This window comes from Engraulis encrasicolus, chromosome 16 (genome assembly GCF_034702125.1).
Source record: "Engraulis encrasicolus isolate BLACKSEA-1 chromosome 16, IST_EnEncr_1.0, whole genome shotgun sequence".
NCBI classification, from domain to species: domain Eukaryota; kingdom Metazoa; phylum Chordata; class Actinopteri; order Clupeiformes; family Engraulidae; genus Engraulis; species Engraulis encrasicolus.
The window spans coordinates 54,261,166-54,284,109 of NC_085872.1; the positions used below are offsets into that span (position 1 = coordinate 54,261,166).

The 22,944-nt window shown below is 44.2% G+C and overlaps 1 protein-coding gene across 1 annotated transcript; it reads right to left on the minus strand.

The window, feature by feature from the left end:
• LOC134466174 (zinc finger protein 425-like) lies at window positions 1-22,382 on the minus strand. Its single transcript, XM_063220070.1, has 17 exons — window positions 22,236-22,382; window positions 20,174-20,383; window positions 18,351-18,584; window positions 16,270-16,672; window positions 15,717-15,859; window positions 14,779-14,912; window positions 14,141-14,289; window positions 13,410-13,493; window positions 8,789-8,957; window positions 8,091-8,155; window positions 6,182-6,252; window positions 5,594-5,737; window positions 4,570-4,710; window positions 3,828-3,890; window positions 3,198-3,320; window positions 1,058-1,192; window positions 1-269 (listed from the first exon to the last, which is right to left on the minus strand). Exons 1-17 carry the CDS (start codon window positions 22,380-22,382, stop codon window positions 120-122), a joined length of 2,565 nt encoding a protein of 854 aa, XP_063076140.1. The 3' UTR covers window positions 1-119.
• Window positions 22,383-22,944: the final 562 nt, after the last annotated feature.

Sequence of the window (22,944 nt, forward strand, 5' to 3'; positions counted from 1 at the left end):
GTGTTGGCCATTTGGAGTCTTTTACAGCATTGTCAATTCAATGGGATACAAGGCTTCACACTAGTCTGACTGAGGAGGCCATTTTTTTGTAGTCCAATAGCCATGTTTTATAATGGGTTTCAATGGGAGAAAAGACTACTCCCGGGCCGCCAGACGTCCTCCTCTGTGATGGGTGGGTGTTTCTTCTGCAGGTGGTTCTTCAGGCTGACGTTGTGGTTAAAGGCTTCTCCACACTGCTGACACTGGTACGGTTTTTCCCCTGTGTGCACCTACAAAAAAGAAGACATTTTTGTAGTTCAATAGCCAGGATTTACAATGGGTTTCAATGGGAGAAAAGACTACAAATGTGTGGGCCTACGTCCAAGAACACACATAGAAAAAAGAATAATCGTTAAGGGACAGAGGCCTACACTAAGGAGCTGGTTCAGGAGTAAACCAGGTGAAGTTAAGAGGTAAATCATCTAATAGAAGAGCCAGGAGTCCTCATTTTCTTAAGAAGCATTGATAACCGACAAGTCCGTCAGGCGTACAAAGATGCGTCCACCTATGCACCGCCGCCTTGTGGACACAGGAGGGAATTACAATTGAAAGAAAGCGTTTCAGACGGAGCGACGGACGGACATACCCTCTTATAGAGATGCTAGGACACATCTAAAAATGTGGCTCTCCTTAAGCGGCGTACACACACAAAGCTATCTTTTCGCTTGGTCGCCTACTCGCCACTCGTTCATGGAACGTTCGCTGAAAGTTCCGCGGCTTTAACTGCCAATGAACAGGCGAGAAGTACCGAACTCTGCATTCCAATTGGTTACTCGCTGTTGGTTATTTTCAACTCGGGATCCGCCCACATCGCATCGCTTATGCAGTAACACATCTGGAACACATGCAGTAACACGCTGGAACACATCGACATTCTATTGACTTAATTCGCTGAGCGAGTGACTAATAGCGAGGTGTGTGTACGGCCCTTTATCATGAAAGTTGCCCATCCTAATGTTACCCTTCTCCTAATTGCTCCGGGTGGGATTCGAACCCGCGACCTTCCGTCTTGACGTACCCGTATGTGTGACTTGAGGTGTCCGGCCTGGTTGAAGGTCTTGTCGCAGAAGTCGCACCTGTAGGGCTTGATGCCCGTGTGGACCACCATGTGGCGCTCCAGATTCTTCTGCTGCTTAAAGGTACGATCACACACCTGGAGGAGGAGGAGAGAGGAGAGAGGAGGAGGAGTGGAGAGGAGGAGTAGGAGTGGAGGAGGAGTGGAGAGGAGGAGTAGGAGGAGGAGTAGGAGGAGGAGTGGAGTGGAGTGGAGTGGAGTGGAAGAGAGAGGAGGAGGAGGAGTGGAGAGGAGGAGAGGGGAAATGAGAGGAGAGGTGATGAGAGGATGTTTGGGTTAAGGGGAAGAGGATGGAGGAGGAGAGAGAACAGAGGAGAGGAGAGATGAGGAGGAGAGGAGGAGGAGGAGAGAGGAGTGGAGAGGAGAGGGGAGGAGAGGAGAGGAGGGGGAGAGGAGGAGGAGGAGAGGTGAGGAGGGTAAGAGGAAGAGGATAGAGGAGGAGGGGAGGAGAGGAGAGGAGTGGAGAGGAGAGGAGAGGAGAGGAGTGCAGAGGGGAGGACGAGAGGAGAGGAGAGGTGAGGAGGAGAGGTGAGGAGAGGAGAGATAGAGGAGAGGAGGAGTGGAGAGGAGGAGGAGGAGGAGGAGTGGAGAGGAGTGGAAGAGAGAGGAGTGGAGAGTGAGAGGAGGAGTGGAGAGGAGGAGGAGTGGAGAGGAGGAGGAGTGGAGAGGAGGGGTGAGGAGGGGAAGAGGAAGAGGATAGAGGAAAGGAGGAGGAGTGGAGAAGAGAGGAGGAGAGGCGAGGGGAGAAGAGGAGTGGAGAGGAGAGGAGGAGGAGAGGAGAGGAGGAGGAGAAAGGAGGAGAGGAGAGGAGGGTAAGAGGAAGAGGACAGAGGAAAGGAGAGGAGAGGAGAGGAGGAGGAGAAGTAAGGAAGAGGGGAGGTGAGGAGGAGGAGGAGAAGTGGGAGAGAGGAGAGGAGGAGGAGAGGTGGGAGAGAGGAGAGAACAGAAGAGGATGTGGGTAGGAGAGGAGGAGGAGAGAGGAAAGGAGGTGGAGAAAGGAGAGGAGGAGGAGAGGAGGAAGAGAAGAGAGGGAGAGGAGGAGGTGGGGGAGAGGAGAGGAGGAGGAGAGGTGGGAAAGAGAGGAGGAGAGGAGGGAGGAGAGGAGGGGGAGAGGAGGAGGAGGGGGAGAGGAGAGGAGAGAGGAGAGGAGGTGGAGAGAGAGGGAGAGGAGGTGGAGAAAGAGGAGAAGAGGAGAGGAGAGGAGGTGGAGATGGGAGAAGAGAGGAAAAGATGAGAAGACAGGATAGAGAACGTTAAGAGAAGGAAAAGAGGAGTGAAATATCAGTAAAGCCATCAATATATATTTCAACATCATCACTCAATACCTGTCCATGTTCTTCTCTTCTCTTTCATGTGCACGTGCATGTACATCTAGAAGGAGTGTAGTCTTTTCTCCCATTGAAACCCATTATAAGACGTGGCTACTGAACTACGATTATGGCCTCTTCAGGTAGTCTAGCGTGTAGTCTTTTCTCCCATTGACACCCATTATAAGACAAGGCTACTGAACTACAAATATGGCCTCTACATGTAGCCTAGTGCCTCCTGAGCAAAGAAACTCAACACCGAAGAACAATCTCTCTGGGGGAAATGCATTGGCCACGGTGTAGTACTGGTGCGTTGCCTGAGGACACGAGTGGATGGAAAATTAACTCCCTTGCGCATGGTCATTGGTCAGTGTTGATGGATACAATTTCCGTACTCCCTTGCGCATGGTCAGTGGGAGCGACACCATGATGGATAATTTGTGGCCAAATTAACTGCAGCTGTTGGTCAGCAGTAATTGCTGGGGGTAATTAAGGACAGCTGACAAACATTCACGCTGTCCTATGACCTGTTCCACACTCCGACCCTCGCGGAAGTGGCATTGCACTTTACCATGCTTCCAATACTGACCGTAGAAGAAGAATCCAATTTCTGTACTCCACTGGTCATCATTTCATACTACGCTGTTATGACGTCAGTAAGCCCTCCTGTCTCTACTCTCCTTGCTCCTGAGTTACCTTGCAGGTGAATATGGAGTACTACGCTGTTATGACGTCAGTAAGCCCTCCTGTCTCTACTCTCCTTGCTCCTGAGTTACCTTGCAGGTGAATACGGAGTAGATGCGGCCGTGGGACTTGAGGTGGGCGCTGCGGCTCGTCAGGTCGGAGAATCTCATTGGACAATGGCGACAGTAGAACTTCATCTCCTCGTTAATGTGGACCTAATACAATAGAACAGAGTAGAGTTAAATAGATATTATAGAATAGAGCTGAATAGAATTAAATAGAAGTAGAATTTAATCTCTATATTAATGTGGACATAATAGAATAGAAGAGAGTAGAGTTAAATAGATATCATAGAATAGAGTTGAATTTAATCTCTATATTAATGTGGACATAATAGAATAAAACAGTGCAGAGTTAAATAGATATAAGATAATATAATACAGTTGAATAGAATAAAATAGAGGTAGAATTTAATCTCTTTGTTAATGTGGACATACCGGTACTAGAATAGAACAGTGTAGTGCAGAGTCAAAAAGACATTACATTACTATATTATATCATACAGCAATACAACAGCGAGAATTATGAGAAGAGAACTAAATATGAGAAGAGAATTATGAGAATTAAGCTCCATATGGCTGGCCTGCTGGTAGATGGAGTTTTTATGTCCACTGAAACAGTGTTAAGAGATGAGTAACGAACTACAAAAATGGCGTTTTTACCTTCTCATGTTCGATCTTCTGCCGCCGGTAGGCGAAGCGCTTCAGGCAGAACATGCAGCGTATCTGTGGACGATTCAGAAGAAAGACAGAATGAAGTCCAGCTGGAGTGCTTCTTGGAACTGACTGTTTTTTTTTTTAAGATGGCAAAAATAGCCAATTATTCACATGTTATTTCCATGTCATTAACACACTCCTGCAACAATAACCATTAGCAGTAACATGGAATTAAACTGAATTTATAAGCATTTTTTTTGTGCTAATTGGCCAAATAGCCGATTCGTCGACTAGCCAATGGCTATTGACCAACTAATATGGTCTCTTCAGTTAGCCTACTGTAGTCTTTTATCCCATTGAAACCCATTATACTGTGTGGCTATTGAACTACAAAAATTGCCTCTGCAGGTAGCCTAATGTAGTCTTTCATACCATTGAAAGCCATTATAACGGCCCATTCCGGACACAATCCAAACTAGTAGGAGATAGCACTTCTCCTACCTGAATATTTCAGCTCTCGTTCCTGACAGTTGAAGTGGAAGTTCTAGTTCTACCACCATGGCAACCGCCGCGGTTTAACTGACTTTAGGCAGTGTGTCTGGAATGGGCCATAAGACGTGGAAATTGAACTAAAATGTCAGAAAAAATGGCCACCTTCCAACGACCTCCTCAGTTAGCCTAGTGTTTAGTCTTTTCTCCCACTGAAACCCATCATAAAGCACAGCTACTGGACTACAAAAATGGCTACCGTGTAGGGGACTCTCTTGTCGGAGTGGACGCGGCCCATGTGACTCAGGAGTCCCTTCTCGCTGGCGAAGCCCTTGTTGCACTCGGAGCAGGTGTTGGGGCGGGACTTATGCTCACAGACATGGGGAGGACCCCCGCTCACCTGGAGACGAGAGGGAGAGAGAGAGAGAGAGAGAGAGAGAGAGAGAGAGAGAAAGAGAAAGTGACCATACAGCAGTGCATTAAAAAGTAAAAAGTCTATTGTACAGTCCACACACACACACACACACACACACACACACACACACACACACACACACACACACACACACACACACACACACACACACACACACACACACACATACACGCCCCAGCGTCTCCCAGGCATTATGTAATGTAATGCAGTGTCAAGTTGTAATTAGTACCACATCACTAGTTTGCTCCTCACCATGTTTTCAGAGGGTGATGACTTTGCCACATAGCTCCCTAAAGTCCTCGACCACTCAGTGAGTTACATATTGTTTAGTTAGGTGGTTAGGTAGACGTTGCTTCAATGTTAGTAATACATTATAAATGTGTTACTCATCATGTTGCGGATGTGACGGAGGTCATCTTGCACCTGTTCACCCCCCTCGGGGATCGAACGTGCGACCTCGTCGACTACAACGGTTCAGCAATGGGAGACAGTACGATACCGCTGGGACAAGAGACTAGTCTCCTGGCCCAACGGCATCGACACTGTATGAGGCTATCGGAGGGAGGTTTAGCAACGTTCCACGCCAACTCTGTGCTAGTTAGCCTCCGTTACACGGAGCGTGATGAATTTGCCACAGTCGACTCGGGGCAAAGCTCCCGGAAGTCTTTTCTCCCATTGAAACCCATAATAAAAGAAACACGTCTATTGAACTACAATTATGTCCTCCTCAGGTAGCCTTAAGTTGTTTACGCCATTTTTGTAGTTCAATAGCTGAGCTTTATCATGGGTTTCAATGGCATGAAAGACTACATAATTATGTTATTTATGTCACTAATATGTTACTCACCAGGTTTCGGAGCGTGATGAATTTGCCGCAGTCGGGGCACAGCTCCCGGAAGTCTCGCACCCCGTGCTCCAATTTGGCGTGCTTCTGGAAACCATGGAGATAGTCAAAGCTCTCCTTCAGGTCATGGAAACACACCTCAGGGTCCTAGAGAAAACAAGAATATATATAAAATAAACAACAACAGTGATTTAAGCTTATTTTTGGTGTCGTAAACTAGACCAGCGGTTTTCAAAGTAGGGACGGGAGACCGGGGTGGATGGAAACACTAGACTTAGGACCATATACCTATAGGGTCCTAGAAAAAGCAATATAATCCGTTTTAATATGCTGCAGTTTGGCGTCTTTTTTAAGCAGAGGAGATACACTCAACCAAGTCATGGAAACAAATAACCACATATAATAGGGTCCTAGAGAAAATAAAGAAGGCACCAAACTTCAGACCAGGGGTGTCAAACATAGTGTATATATTATAATGGGTTTCAATGGGAGAAAAGACTACACTCCAGGCTACCTGAAGAGGCCATTTTTGTAGTTCAACAGCCCCGTCTTATAATGGGTTTCACTGTGAGAAAAGACTACACACTGCACCTGGTTGTCCGTACGTGTGTCCCTCGATGACTCCTGCTCAGCGCTGCTATTGTTGTTCCCCTCTCCAGTTCCTAGCCAAGTTAGAATGACAATAACCATAGCAACTGTTAAAGATGCCACATTACACATTGACAGTCAGGGCTGGAATGGTCGCTGGCATAGCGGGCATTTCCCGGTGGGCCCTGCACCCTTGTGGGCCCCTATTGTCAGAAATGTTAAAAAATAATAATATTTATTTTTCTACATATCTGAAAATAGGGGCCCACAAGGGAGCGGGACCAAACGGGTGAGTCAGTTCTGCACTGCTAATTATGAGGGGGCCTTTACGCCAAAAGTGCCCGGGCCCTATTTCTCCCCCATGAGGGGTCCCTTTAAGTCAAAAGTGCCCGGGCCCTTTTTCTCCCCCATGAGGGGCCCCTTTAAGTCAAAAGTGCCCGGGCCCTTTTTCTCCCCCATGAGGGGTCCCTTTAAGTCAAAAGTGCCCGGGCCCTATTTCTCCCCCATGAGGGGGCCCTTTAAGTCAAAAGTGCCCGGGCCCTTTTTCTCCCCCATGAGGGGCCCCTTTAAGTCAAAAGTGCCCGGGCCCTTTTTCTCCCCCATGAGGGGTCCCTTTAAGTCAAAAGTGCCCGGGCCCTATTTCTCCCCCATGAGGGGTCCCTTTAAGTCAAAAGTGCCCGGGCCCTATTTCTCCCCCATGAGGGGCCCCTTTAAGTCAAAAGTGCCCGGGCCCTATTTCTCCCCCATGAGGGGGCCCCTTGAAGTCAAAAGTGCCCGGGCCCTATTTCTCCCCCATGAGGGGTCCCTTTAAGTCAAAAGTGCCCGGGCCCTATTTCTCCCCCATGAGGGGTCCCTTTAAGTCAAAAGTGCCCGGGCCCTATTTCTCCCCCATGAGGGGCCCCTTTAAGTCAAAAGTGCCCGGGCCCTATTTCTCCCCCCAGTCCAGCCCTGGTCACAGTAGGAACAGCTTCTTCCCCAAAGCAGTCACAATACTGAACGCACACTTGCAGGGCTGTGTTAATCTATGAAGGACAATGTAAGCCTCGTAGGGAAGCTCAAAAATCATTATACTTTCCTTAATAACAATAAAATGTATCTTGTATCTTTGAATCAGTCATGCAGTCATGGGTAAGCAATTAGGACGTCAGACTTGTAGCCCAAAGGTTGCCGGATTGATTCCTGATGCACCAGGTTGGTGGGGGGAGTAATTAACCCGTGCTCTCCCCCAGGGGCGCTGCCAGAAATGTTGGGCCCCATGAAAGATTCGAATTTTGGGCCCCCTTAAGGGCCCCTCTCAGTGCTTGGGTCCCCTTAAGGGCCCCTATCAGTGCTTGGGCCCTTAGAATCTGTACCACTTTTCCCCCCCTAGCGGCCCCCATGCTCTGCCCCATCCTCCCCCATGACTGAGGTACAGTGAGCATGGTACCGTATGACGTCATCCATCCCAGTGAGCAGTGTGCTGTGAAGAGCCTACTACACTACTTTTTTTTATCTCACTTTTTCACACTTAACATTATACTTCGTTGACACTTTTATCCGAAGTGACCTTCAGTTGCTGAAGTACAGGGTATCCAGGTTACAGTCCCTAGATTAAGGTGGGGTAAGGTGCCTTGCTCAAGGGGCACTTCAGCCAACGATGGAGGTGTTTGGCTAGGGAGATGGTTTTGGAATCGGAAGGTTGCAGGTTTGCCCCAAACTCCTCCACACATGGCTGAAGTGCCAAGTCAGTACCTGAGTCGTGACTGAGGATGGGGTAGAGCACAGGTTAGAGTGACAATAAAGACTACAAATGGCTACCCGAAGAGGCCATGTTTGTAAAAGACTACACACTAGTCCAATAGCCACGTCTAACCATGAGTTTCAATGGGACAGAAGACTACATATGGCTACAAATGATAACAAGATCAAGTACCGTTGTTGGGCTGGCTGGTGTCCCCCAAGGCAGGGTGTTTGGTCCCACATCGAATACAGCCATACCTATATAGACAGACAGACAGACAGACAGACAGACAGACAGACAGACAGACAGACAGATAGATAGATAGATAGATAGATAGATAGATAGATAGATTTATATTGCTTTGCTGCTGTTCTGTGTACTGTGCCTTTTAACATCGATTACTAAATTAACTTTTATTTCCTGCTATACTATTTTTTAACATGTATTGTTGACCTTTGTTTTATTTTGATTACGGTCTTACTACTTACCTAACTAGAGTTTTTACACACAACGCTACCATTCAGCCCTGTAAAGTATCCTTGGGGATCTGGAGAGGTGCTTCAAATGAAATTTCTTGTTACTATATGATTATTATAAATTCAATAAATTTGATAAATTGACAGATGGACAGTCAGATATGAATAATTCAATAACAGAAGAGAAGTCGGCAAGCCTGAATAACACAAAAAAACACTATCCAATGCAAACAATCAGAAAATATTGGACAACTTGTCATTTTTTATAGTTCAATATCCACGTCTTAGAATGGGCTTCAATGGGCGAAAAGACTAGACACTAAGCCACCTGAGGAGGCCATTTTTGTATTTCAATAGCCACATCTTATTATGGGTTCCAATAGGGGAAAAGACTACAAAAGATGTGAAAGGTACCTCCTCTTGTGCCGCATCTTGAAGCAGTTCCTGGTGAACTCCCGGTCGCATTTGCTACACCAGACCATCGGGGGCTCCATGGAGGGCCCTTTCGGCTTCCGCCGCCTCCTTCTCCGACGGCCCTTCTCCTGTCCCTCGAGCTCTGCGACGTCCTCGCGCCACATTTGATCTGAAACGATTATAGGCTCACGATTCCTTAAATTACATTACATTACACGATTGCAGTTAGCTGACGCTTTCATCCAAATCAACTTACAGTTCACATTTTTCCAGGAATTGGTGACAGCCTCTGGAGCAATGTGGGGTTAGGTGCCGTGAAATGCTCTCTTATGTGTTGCAATAATAGATGAAGGACATAAAATAAAGATAAAATCATAGCAGTAATGAAATGAAATAATAATAATGTCTGAAGTACAAAACGGATTATAAACTGTACTTTGTTACTCCACTGAAAGCAAGTCTATGGCAATTGAGAAGGACATTTAAAAATGGACTCCTTTTGAAACTCGGTATGAACACCAACCTCCACCTCAGGAAAGCGCAATAGAACAGGTAGGCTACTCAGATCGGGGTTCCGAAACACAAATTCAGTTCAGTGTACTCAGAGTTTGTTAAACATTAGTGCTTTCAGACATTTCTGGGTCATTTCACGTGAAATCAGACACTTTGGGACCTGACCGACACAGATTTCGATCATACTTGCCGGTGTGCCTGTTAAGTTGCATGGCATTTGTGTGAATCTGACACCAATATTAAGGGAGAAACAGATTAGCAAAGGTTTACATATGAGGGTAGGACACTATGCATTCAGCATTTATTATATCAGTCAGTGTAAGTCACAGAAAGATGTCTGTGGTGTTATTTGAAAGCTCTTTTCTGGCTCTACAAATTACACAAACAGCATGGAATACAACAACCCTCAGAATATGAATTATGATAAATTGAAAAAATAAAAATTGAATATCGAAAAAACGTATATGATGCAGTTCTGGGGTGCTACCTTGCTACTAAACTGCTACAGTAGAAGACATTTACAATACACTGTAAAAGATTGTCGTGATTTCACATTAGAATTCTACATCAAGAAGATGTATATACCAGTTTACTATTCACTGCTGTAATGTGCAATGCATTGTGGGATATCATATAGAGTACAATTTACAATTGTAAATGTACAGCAGCACATAGTACTTTTTACAACATACTGTTGTAAAGATCTGTTTTGTCAGGGCTGCTGTCCTAATGCAAATGTATGCAAAGCCACATGCAGAAATTATGGAGCTCAGGTCACATTCTGATTGGATGCTTTTAAAACATGCATACAGGCCTGATAGAGGTGGAGAGGATTTGAACTGATTTGAACTCTTCAATCGCACACACCTGGTCATGAGCAAGGAGGTAGAGATAGGAGGGTTTACAGACAACATCGGAGCGTAGTACGGAATGATAGCAAGGGGAGTCCAATTTTCTTCTTCCATGGTCAAATTGGAAAGTGTGGAACAGGTCATAGGATACAATAGTGAATGTTTGTCACCTGTCCATAATTATCCCCCGCAATTAATGCTGACCGACAGCTGCAGTAAATTTGGCCACAAACTGAGCACTGACAACCGGATATCCTCTTTCGACCAAATTTGTGGAGTACAAATTTTGTCTATCATGGCATCGCACACACTAACCATGTGCACCATGTCATTAAGCATAAATGTATTAGTTCTACGGCATTAAAGCAACACCCTCATACTACGAAGCCAATTGGAGCCAATTTGGATTGGAGCCAATTTTGGTCCCCTAGGGGAAATTCTTTCTCTGCATTTATCCCATTTGGGCTAGTGAATCACATTGAAGTACACACACTAGTCCGTAGCAGTGGGCTGCCTGCTGAGTGGCGCCTGGGGAGCTGTGTGGGGGTTAGGTGCCTTGCTCAAGGGCACTTCAGCTGCGGTCCGGTCGGGCATTGAACCGGGAACCCTTGGGTTGCCAACCCAGTGCTCTAACCACTGAGCCACGACTTCCCCCAACTACTATACTGGGGCCAATGCATTTTCCATTGAGTGATACTGCTTATCCAATCTACCTTCTTTGGTCATGAGCCAGCTGATTGTAAATGACGTCCAGGTGCGCTAATTTCAGCTCAGTGCAATTCAAAACGGGCTTCTCTCTGCTAAAAGGACATGGGAGAGGCCAATGATGGTTTGTCCATTTATAAAGACGATGGGCAGGTCACAGAGCATAAACGATGCTCAGGTGTGGCAGCCCCCCTGTGGTTCAATTTGGCTTTTTGATGGCTTCGGCAACATAATATATCTCAAAATCCCATGAGAAGGAATGGAAGCAGAGGCCCAGGACCATTATTTTCAAAGGCTGTATGTTGTGAAGTTTCCAGTGTTTGCGTTGGAAGAACGCAACAATTAGCTGGCAACTTGTTGCTAGCAATTTGTTGTAATTTTACAACAATTAGCTGGCAACTTTTTATTGCCAGCAATTTGCTTTAATTTTACTTCAATTAGATGGCAACTTTTCACCAGCAATTAGCTTTAATTTCACAACAATGAGCTGGCAACTTTTTTGCCAGCAAATTTGTTGTAATTTTTCAACAATTAGCTGGCAACTTTTTATTGCCAGCAATTTGCTTTAATTTTACTTCAATTAGCTGGCAACTTTTCACCAGCAATTTGCTTTAATTTCACAACAATGAGCTGGCAACTTTTTGCCAGCAAATTTGTTGTAATTTTACAACAATTAGCTGGCAACTTTTTATTGCCAGCAATTTGCTTTAATTTTACTTCAAGTAGCTGGCAACTTTTCACCAGCAATTTGCTTTAATTTCACAACAATGAGCTGGCAACTTTTTTGCCAGCAAATTTGTTGTAATTTTACAACAGTTAGCTGGTAACTTTTCACCAGCAATTCAACTCAACTTCACCTTACTGGTGCAATGTGCAATTAATGAAGATTGGCCAACAGGCTGACCCACTTGAGCCATGAAACTTCCCACACATTAAAAGGACAGGTGTTTCAGTTATTTTGTCCAACCACTGTGTAGACAATTCCACATATATATATGGAATGTTTACTTATAAACATGGATCAGAATGAAAACTTTTTGGAACTGAAGTTTTGATATGCGCATTAAACAAGGGCCAAAACCAATCCATTTAAGAATATCCTTATACTTTTTTAAACACTATCTTAGAAGGAGCCCAGTCTGTTTTTAAACTGTAGTTCTAGAGCAGGAGCATCAATGATTGGAACATTCTAGGAACTTGTTAGCTTTTTGATACAGATCTCTCTTGTTGCTCTGTTGTCACACTCTATGCCTAACCAATCTGTCAATTAGTGCCTTGCCTCACTTTATTACTAATCACTTTCATGCCGTGATTCAATGATTGCCAGCACCTGCCCAATGCCTGATTACTCTGGTCACATGGTTCACTTGCCCCACTATATAAACCTGGACTGTCACACTGCTTTGGTTGCTTGTCTGAATGGCACAGCATAGCGCCTGACTCACTGGCGCTCACTGGTACTGGCAATCAATTGATTAGCTGACTAGATGAGTGGTTGGTTTGTTGACAAGGTGGTTGACAGCATAGTGCCAGTTGACCAGCTAGCTGCCTGGCAGGTTGACTGACAGCCTGTCCGCCTGGTCAGTTGACTGGCTTGCTGCCTTGCTTGTTGACTGGCTGGTTGACTGGCCGGCTGCCTGTCCGGTTGACTGGCTGCCTGGCTGGTTTAGCCAGGCAGCCAGTCAACCAGCCAGTGAATCGGACAGGCAGCTGGCCAGTCAACCAGCCAGTCTGTCAAGGCCAGTTGGCTACCTGGCCGGTTAACTGGTTGGGTTGTTTCATCTTTTGAGAGCCATCTTGTAGCATAGCATGCTTTATGGTGTTTTTTGCATAATATTACATTTAGACCACTTGATTGGTGACAAATGCATTTCCATACAGTCCTTATTGTGACTGTTTTTGAATTCCCCTTTGAGATGATTTGATAAATGAAAGTCCTCTTGAGGAAACTATCACTGTCACTGTGACAACACTATGCTGAGTGATTTATTATTTGTGCCTCACCCATGCAAGGCTGAACTTGTAGAAGTATATGCTTAGAGCAGAGTGGCATTATGGTACCATGCTATCTCAGTCATGGTGGAGGATGGGGACGATACCATGTTGAAGGCATCTTAGACATGGAGGCGGGCTGCGACATGGAGGCGGGAGGAGGCGGGCGGATGAGGGGGCAGGACATGTGCCATGGTCAGAGTAGTTTTGAAAACGGAACAGTGTTGTAATTTTAAACGACTAGCTGGCAACTGTTTTTTCTGCAATTTGTTGTAAATTTAAAACAATTTGCTGGCAATTATTCCCCATCAATTAGCTGTAAATTTCAGTTTGAAATCTTTTACAGTGTAGATATGAATGGAGAACAAACTCTATCATCAACCGAGTTTCAAAAGAGCCATTTGTTCTGTAGTTCAATAGCCATGTCTTATCATGTGTTTAAATGGCGGAAAAGACAACAAATGGCTAACTGAAGAAAAGGACATATTTGTAGTTCCATAGCCACATCTTAAAATGGGTTTCAGTGGAGAAAAAGACTACAACATTTAGCCAGTACTCACGGCGGTGGAAGATGGTGATGTGGCGCTCCATGCTCTTCCGGTACACAAATTTCCGGCCACATTCCGGACACTCGGGCGTGTCTCCTGCAGCAGCACAAAAATGATAAATCACAAATTATACGGCCACAGAAATTTCATTTAATATGATTTTACTATGGATAGGTATGTGTTTGGGTGAAATGTGTCATTCTATAAACTACTGACAACATTTCATCCGAAGTTCAAATAAAAACAATGTTGTCACTTAGGGCATTTATTTTAAATCATTTTTTTGCAGTGGTCTATTCATTTTTTCCATGGCTGTATATGCACAGTATTTCTTGCAGGCAGCAAGATTTTCACTCTAAGACCTACTGTATAATTCCATGACTTTAAATTGTTAGTAAGTGTATGATGAATCTGAATCTGTATATAATGTTGCTGAACGTGTTCGTCCAGGTTTATTAGAATAATGATATGATGATATATGATGAATGATTTTTTCTTTTATTAACATGCCTTATGTTGGTGTCATTCCTTTTGTTACTAACAGTTTTTATGGATAAATTGTGATTTTAATTTCTTTCCTGCTTGAAAACATCTAGCCTGCCTATTTTTGGACACCAGATGGAAATTAGCATTTGTGCTATAATCTGGCGCATTTACATATACAGTATGTTTTGTATGTATATGTTCATTAATGTGCAATGTCCAGAAAAATAAATAAAGTAAAGTAAAATAATAATAGTTACCGCGGTGATGTTGCTGAATGTGCTCGTCCAGTCTAGCCTGCATAGGGAACTGGGCTCCACAGCGTTGACACTCGTTCGTCTTCTTGGCTTTGGGCTTCTCACACAAGTGGCGCCAGTCTCCTCTCAGGTTCTCCACCAGGGTCACGAACCTGCCACAGCGGAGAGCAGAGACAACGGCATTATTACTAGGGAAGCCATCTTTGTAGTCTGACAAGGGTTATGAACCTGCCACAGTGTAGAACAGAGACACAAAAAATGGGAGAAAAGACTACACACTTGGTTACATGATGAGGCCATTTTTGTAGTCCAATAGCCATGTATTATAACGAGTTTCAATGGGATAAAAAACTACACACTAGGCTACCTGATGAGGCCATTTTTAAAAAAAAGTTCTATGGCCATGTTTTATAATGGGTTTCAATGGGATAAAAGACTACACACTAGGCTACCTGAAGAGGTCATTTTTGTAGTCGAATAGCCATGTTTTATAATGGGTTTCAATGGGAGAAAAGACTACACACACTAGGCTACCTGAAAAGGCCATTTTGTGTAGTCCAATAATAGTGTCTGATAATGGGTTTGAATGGGGTAAAAGACTACAAACTAAGCTACCTGAAGAGGCCATTTCTTTTACATACTTTCCACATTTGGGGCAGGCTTGGCGGAAGTTGAAGATGCCGTGTCTTCGTATGGCGTGCATTTTGAAGTCCGTCATTGACTTATACAGTGTCTTGGCCTCTTCAGAATCAAAGTCATCGTCATCATCATCGTCCTGTTCCATAACAGAGACACGAAATCATGAAATGAAAAAATCACAATAATTTTAAAAGGCTAGCCTGGTTATACCATCATCATCATCGTCGTCATCAACCTGCTGCATTATGTAAACAAAAACATCATTTAATTAGATTTCAATTATTACTTAAAGCAAGTCATCATCATCAAACTCTTTTCATGATTATTTACTTAATATCAAACTAATATTTACTAGTATGACCAAAGTGCAAAAAGTTTTGCAGCTAAAAACGTCAATTTCTCTATGTCTATTTCAAAATGGCGGACATGGAGAAGATCCACCCTTTCATGTATGAAAAGTGCAATTTCCTCAGTCATAATGAATAATTTGAATTTGACCGTGGTGGTAAGTATTCATGACAAATGTAACATTTGTGAATGGGCAGCATGAATTCAAAAGATAAAATTTGGCAACAGGCAGAACCGATTCAATGAGCAGCATAGTTGCAATACCTACAGTGACCACCATCTAACACAGGTTTGAATCATTTAAATTTAAAAAATGATATTTAATATTTTTTGTTAACCAGGTCAAATAAGTACCAGACCAGGTTCTCCACCATTTCCAACTTGGGGCCCACTCAAAATGTTCAAAAATGCCACTGGCCAAATAAACAGCACAACTGAAATAAATAGTTAACAGCAACACACACGAATATCTTCTTGAAAAAAAAAAAATGATTCCAAGGACCACTTGGAATACCTTCACAGCCCACAATTTGAGAAGCATTGTGCTAGACAAGAAGAGGCAACAGGTATAGAGCACTTTGGGTAAACGTACGTCTTCAGAGTCGTCCTTGGCGTCTTGACTGTCCTCGTCCTCGTCCTCGTCTCTGGAGACGTCTGCAGGGTCGTCCTCTTCCAGGCTGTCTCTCCGCCGGTGCCTGGCCGACGTGTGACCCTGGCTGTCAATGTACAGGGTGCCTGCAGGCAGACATTTTTGTAGTTCAAAAGCCACGTGCTATAATGGGTTTCAATGGGAGAAAAGACTACACACCAGGCTACCTGAAGAGGTCATATTGTAGTTCAATTACCGTGTTTTAAGATGGGTTTAAATAGGTCAAAAGACAGTTGTAATGTAATTGAAAAGCTTTTGTGAGTATACTGTACTCTGTCATCTTTAAGTAATGTTTAATATTAGTACTAGTATTGTGACTAGTATTAAGCTTAGAGGCTCTATCAAATCATGTCAAGTGGTTGTTTTTCTAGACCTAAGGGTAAGAAAACTTTGAAAAGGTACTGCCTCCCTGCATCACAATACCGTATCATGACTCTGCGTATCACGATTTCTCGGTTCGATTCAATATCGTTACATCCCTTTATAGCAGACCTACCTCCACATTCCTCTTCCTCCTGTGTCGAGTGATCTTCTTCTTCCTCTCTCTGCTCCGAGCTCGCCTCCTTTCCCCGATCTGTTGGCGACGCCTCAGTTTGTCCACCATTTTTAAGGCTCCCACTGTCTTCCACTGAGGTGTCAACTTGTCCACCATCTTGACATGTTCGTTTGTCTTGCGACACAGTAGCTTCAACACCATCTTCAGCACCACCACCACCACCACCACCACATTTGTCGTGCGGCGCCTCAGTTTGTCGGCCATCTTGCAAAGGTCCCTTCCCATTGTCCTCCACTGACGTGCCAAGTTGTCGGCCATCTTGAATATCTTCCCCTGATGCATCAAGTTTGCGACCGCTGCCACCTAGACTGATGCTGCCTTTCCCTTCACGGTCCCCGAAGTCCTGGAAAAGTCATGGGTTGGAGATTGAATATGTAAAAAAAAAAATTCGGCCCAGAAAAAGGAACGCACCATCCTGCATCTTCACCTGGGATGTGCACAGTCTTCTGTCCCCCACCAATGACACAGACATCAGGTAATTAATGTACACTGAAAGAGGAAAAAAGGTTGCACCATGCATAGGTTTCTTAATTACACAGACGCGTTTCGTACTCTGCCTTCCTCAGCGTGCACTTCCTCAGTCTGCACACTGAGGAAGGCAGAACGCAGAAACGTGTCTGTGTAATAAAGAAACCTATGCATGGTGCGACCTTTCCTCATCTTTCAGTGTTACAATATTTTGGTCAGCACTCTTAAAAGAAGAGAAAAACTTGGTAATTAATGTACACACAATGCCTCTTAGGTAATACACACACACACACACACACACACACACACACACACACACACACACACACACACACACACACACACACACACACACACACACACACACACATCATTTAATCCATACAATAGTTGCACCACATTCACGTCTGCTACTACAAAAACCATGTACCAATTTACAGATGTACCAGAGTTGTATAAAGTACAAAAAAGCAAAAGGAAAAGCAAAAGGAAAAGCAAAAAAAAACAAAACAATTACCTCTTAATGTATGTTCCCTACAAGTCTTCTGTTGTCCAGTCTTGCACTTTAAATGTCTGTATGAGCACTGTCTATGTCCATACTGTCTTAAGTCCATGTATAAGTACTGTCTATGTCTATACAGTCTATGTCCTTACCTAGATTAGTCTATGTCTGTATGGGAAAGCAAGAAATGTAATTTCAAATTCTTTGTATGACCAGTGCATGTAAAGAAATTGACAATAAAGCCTACTTGACTTGAAGTAGAAAGTAGAAGTAGACTTTTCTTCTTCTTCTTTCCTCCCATTCATCTCTCCTCCTCCTTCTCCTCTCATCTCATCTCCCCTCCTCTCCTTCTCTCCTCCTCTCCTCTCCTCTCCCCTCCTCTCCTCTCCTCTCCTCTCCTCTCCTCCTCTCCTCTCCTCCTCCTCCTCCTCCTCCTCTCATCTCCCCTCCTCCCCTCCTCTCCTCTCCTCTTCCCATTCATCTCTCCTCCTCCTCCTCCTCTCATCTCCCCTCCTCCCCTCCTCTCCTTCTCTCCTCCTCCTCAAATTTCCTCCACTCAATCCACCCATTTCATCTCTCTTCTAATGCTTTGTCCTCTTCAGACTCCTCACTCTAAAACCTAACAGTTGAAATTAAACAAGGAGCACATGTCATGTGGTACCATCAACGACCATCATCATGGTGTTGTACCCATGGAGGTAGTATAAGAACTGGAGAGAGTGAATAAGTCCCGCCCACAGTCATTTCAATGGGAAATGCTAGGCTAGTGAATTCAGCCAAAATGTAACGTTTTTACAGCTTCCAAAATGGAGTTATTTTCGCTGACAGTTTACTCAGCCAATTACGTGCCACGTTACGGACTGACTTACGGTCAACCAGAAAGCTATATGGAAGACGGGCATTGGATGCATGTAAAGGTCTGTGCGCCCAACACTAAACTCGCGTACCCACCAATCATCATTGAGCGAAGTGGATGTCGGAAATGCGAAAATGGCGAATTGCTAATCGGCGAAGCTAACCAGCCAAATCCTGCCCCCCTGGTTGTACCTACCTTAGCTTCTCCGCCATCTTGACTACCTCCCCTCCTCGTCGTCGTCGTCCTCCTCCTCCTCTTCCTCATGGTCCTCTTCCTCCGTATGCACCTGAGGCAGCGGTAAGCCTTCTGGTGGTACATGGTGTCGCATGACGTGCTGAACTCTCCTCTACACTCCCAACACCAGAGCAGCGGCAGCAGGACGTCCGTCAAATCAAACTTGGTCGTGGCCGAGCTCTGTGGCAATAGTGTCTGCAAAAGAACAATGGTAAACAAAGGCCATTTTTTGTAGTTCAATACCCATGATTTATAATGGCTTTCAATGGGAGGAATGACTACACTTGGTTCCACACTCTCAACGACAGAGCAGCGGCAGCAGGACGTCTGTCAAATCAAACTTGGTCGTTGCGGCGCTTTGTGGTAATAGCAAAGAGGTTGGAATTTTAATCAAGAGGAATCAAAACACGCCCACTCAAAAGGGGGCGTTGTCCCCTCCTTCTTCTTCTCTTTTTGAGGTGTTTGCACAAGGACTCCGAAGTTCTTCTAACCGAAGGTCTCCTAAAGGGCTGTTAACCCGACATAAAGTGGATAGCGGAAAAGAACCAAAATAACGTATCTCTGTCAAGAATATCTCTAGTAATAGTGTCTGCAAAGAACAAGGGTAAAGGCCATTTTTGTAGTTCAATACCCATGATTTATGATGGCTTTCAATAGGAGGAAAGACTACACTTGGTTCTAAACTCCCCCAGCAACAGAGGAGCGTCAGGAGGACGTTGGTGTATCAAACCGTGGGTCAAAAATCATGACACGAACCGAATCGTGAGTTGAGTGAGTGTATCGTTAATGCCCAACTGGCCACATGGTTTTATGATAGCAAACCCAGAGCCATACAGAGGGAGAGTTGCGCGAATGGAGGACCAGGACATTTTTGCAGCCCCGCCTTTCAACGAGATTGAGGTCGTGCCTAAAGCGGCTGTCTTTCCCATAGACTTAACATAGAACCACCACATAAAAAACCAAAAAATAAGGACTAACGAACTATACTGCGGGGTAATCACCACAAATATGTAAACTATCAACTATCTCCGTAATGATAATCACAACAGGTTTACCATCTGTGATGTTTATATGAAGTTATTACTACGAACAGCAAGTCTTGTCATATTCCATGCATTGCATTACATTGCATTTGCTGTGTGCTACGCCCACTTCTAGGAACTAACATTCGCAACGCTGAGCAGTTCTGAGACGCCAAACAGCTACCGGTAATCTTGCTCATGCGGAAGTCGGCCCTAGGACACAATGGAGATTGCCCGACTCTCTGTATGTCTCCGGGTAAACCCATCTCTGCCATACGCTTGTGTTAGCATGGCTATATTACGTGCACTAATTCTACAAAGATGGCTGTTCGTCTATTGTCCTGAAACAAGTTTCTATAGGTTAACTAATTACACAGTCTAAACATTTTCAAAAACATTTTTTTTCTTTAATCAGGCAGGGGTAGTAGGACTTCTGTCATCCGCAACTTGGCGTGTGGCTAGGGGAGACATGGGAGTCATGTTGGAACTTCAAGGTAGTGTCTTCGGAGAACATTGGTACCACATTGGTAACATCTTAGCACCACGACACATGTTTAAGTTGTAGTGTCTTTGCACCAATTGCAGCCATTGACACGAAGGCAGAGGCATCATTAGTGCACTACAAATATGGTGTCATTGCTAACCACTTAGCACCACAGCATGTGTTTGAGTTGTAGTTTCTTGGGATCAAAGCAGTTATAGAAACCAATGCTGAGGAATCATTAGAAAGACTACAACTATGGTATCTAGAATATACTGTACCTCAGGAGCTGCCGAGGGCCCAGACCGCAGCACCCGGTCGTTATTTTGTAGCCATTTGGAGGACAGGTCGATAGCCGTTGGGGGACCGTAATCCGTGTCGGACATGGAGGCTTGGTCCACTTCCTCCTCCTCCCCATCGCTAGAAAACGCTTCCTCTTCATCCTCGTCTTCCTCTTCTTCGACCTCTGATGCGAGTTCGTCATCGTAGGCCTGTTAATGCAAAATATACAACCTGTTAAGATGCCATGTTATAAATTTTCTGTTACCAGAATGGAAATGACCAAGTTGTAGTGCATTGCTGAAGGCCCTGTGTTATGTCATAGCAGTGTAGTACTATGGTAGTTAACTTGTCAATGGCTATCACAGACAGTGTTGCCAGATTGGGCTGTTTCCCACCCGACTGGGCTACTTAGGATGGTCGTCTGTGGGTAAAAATGGGTTAAAAGGGGCATTTGTTTTTTTTCTGCAAAGTTATGGCCATAGAAATTAATACAATGTGGTTCAAATTGGGTGGGATTTAGTGTTTCCAGGTGGGTTTTCAGCATGTTTTGGGCTGGAAATCATCAGTGTCATCTGGCAACCCTGATTACAGAGTGCCACTGGAGGTATGGTGTGCATCAAGGGGCTACAACTCTATTGCAGTTTTAAAGTTTAGTTTAGTTTATTTAGTTCAGTTCAACAGGGACCATGCACAATACACATTGATTACGGAAGTAAAAAGATGGCTTGTGCCAGATTATAGCTATATAGCTAATTTCCATCTGCAGAGATAGTAACTGTGCCATTTCTGGAAATAAGCACATTTTACACCTCCCCTTGTATCCTTGTATGTACATGATTGAGTTTTACTTTAATTCTGTTCTTTCAGCTGTTTTCATAGTCTGGTGATGTTACTTCTAGTTCCAAGCTAACAATTATCATTGAGTCTTATGAGACCAGCTAGCTGCTAACAATTACCATTGAGTCTTATGGGACCAGCTAGCTGCTAACAATTGCCATTGAGTCTTATGAGACCAGCTAGCTGCTAACAATTACCATTGAGTCTTATGGGACCAGCTAGCTGCTAAAAATTACCATTGAGTCTTATGGGACCAGCTAGCTGCTAACAATTACCATTGAGTCTTATGGGACCAGCTAGCTGCTAACAATTACCATTGAGTCTTATGAGACCAGCTAGCTGCTAACAATTACCATTGAGTCTTATGGGACCAGCTAGCTGCTAAAAATTACCATTGAGTCTTATGGGACCAGCTAGCTGCTAACAATTACCATTGAGTCTTATGGGACCAGCCAGCTGCTAACAATTACCAATGAGTCTTATGGGACCAGCTAGCCACTAAAAACCAGATGGACTAGCTGCTAGCTGGACTCATAGGATTCTATGATAACTGCTAGCTTGGAGCTAGAATTTGCAAGGCCAGACTCTGAGAATGACTGGAAGTACAGGAGAAAGGTACAATTCAATCATTGTGTATTTGCATTCCCTAACAACGTTGAAAGTGAAATATGGCTTCTGACATTTTCTAACTACAAGTGCAACTGACTTGATTTTCTAACTACAATTACCTCATCCTCGTCCTCCATCTCGGTTTCTACCACATAGGTCTCCTTCGAGTTAGTTGTAGTTTTAAAGGGACACTGTGCAGGAAATGGTCAAAGGTATTGCAACTATGCTGCTCATTGAAATTGGGCTGCCTATTGCCAAATTTGATCTTTACATGAAAGTTTGCTAAGTATTAAACAAACATTTTCTAGTATGGTCCAAGTACAGTAATTTTTGCAGCTAAAAATGGCTATTTTTGGAAATTCAAAATTGCGGGCCATGGAGAAGATCCCCCTTTTTATGTATGAAAAGTGCAAGTTTTCCAGTCATAATGAATACTTAGAATTTGATGCTGGTGGTAAGTATTCATGAAAAAGGTAACATTAGTGAATGGGCAGCATGAATTCTAGAAATAAACAAGTAAAAATCCCACGCAGTGTCCCTTCAAGTTAGTTGTAGTTTTAAAGTCTACTCAAACAGTGTTTAGAAACTTCCTATTGGACTACACTACACATGTACCTCATCCTCGTCCTCCATTTTGATTTTCACCACGTATGTCTCCTCATCCTCCTCGTCAACACCCTCTTCCTCTTCCTCTTCCTCTTCCTCTTCCTCTTCCTCATCCGACGGTTCCTCCTGTTTGATTGACAGCTTCAGTTCGGCCATTTCTTGTCTGGGGGGGAGAGAGAGAGAGAGAGAGAGAGAGAGAGAGAGAGAGAGAGAGAGAGAGAGAGAGAGGTACGGAGAGAGAGAGGGAGAGAGAGAGAGGTAGAGAGAGAGGTAGAGAGAGAGGTAGAGAGAGAGGGAGAGATAGAGGGAGAGATAGAGGGAGAGATAGACAGAGAGAGAGAGAGAGAGAGACAGAGAGAGAGAGACAGAGAGAGAGAGAGAGAGAGAGATAGAGGGAGAGAGAGAGAGAATAGAGAGAGGGAGAGAGAGAGAGAGAGAGATAGAGAGAGAGAGATAGAGAGAGAGATAGATAGAAATAGAGTGGAGAGGGTAGAGTTACTTTCATTCATCCAGAAGGAAATTAAGGGGCATATAAATACAATGCATTCCACATTATTACGCAAATGACATTTTTGGCCGTTTTCCCAAAATAATCAATAGAAATGACAGTCGTCATCATTTTCAAGTCATCAGCCATTAGAGTACAATCAAAACGTTTTTGAATTAACAACATTCAAGAGACACAGCACACTGCTTACTTTTCTTTACTTTATTTCTC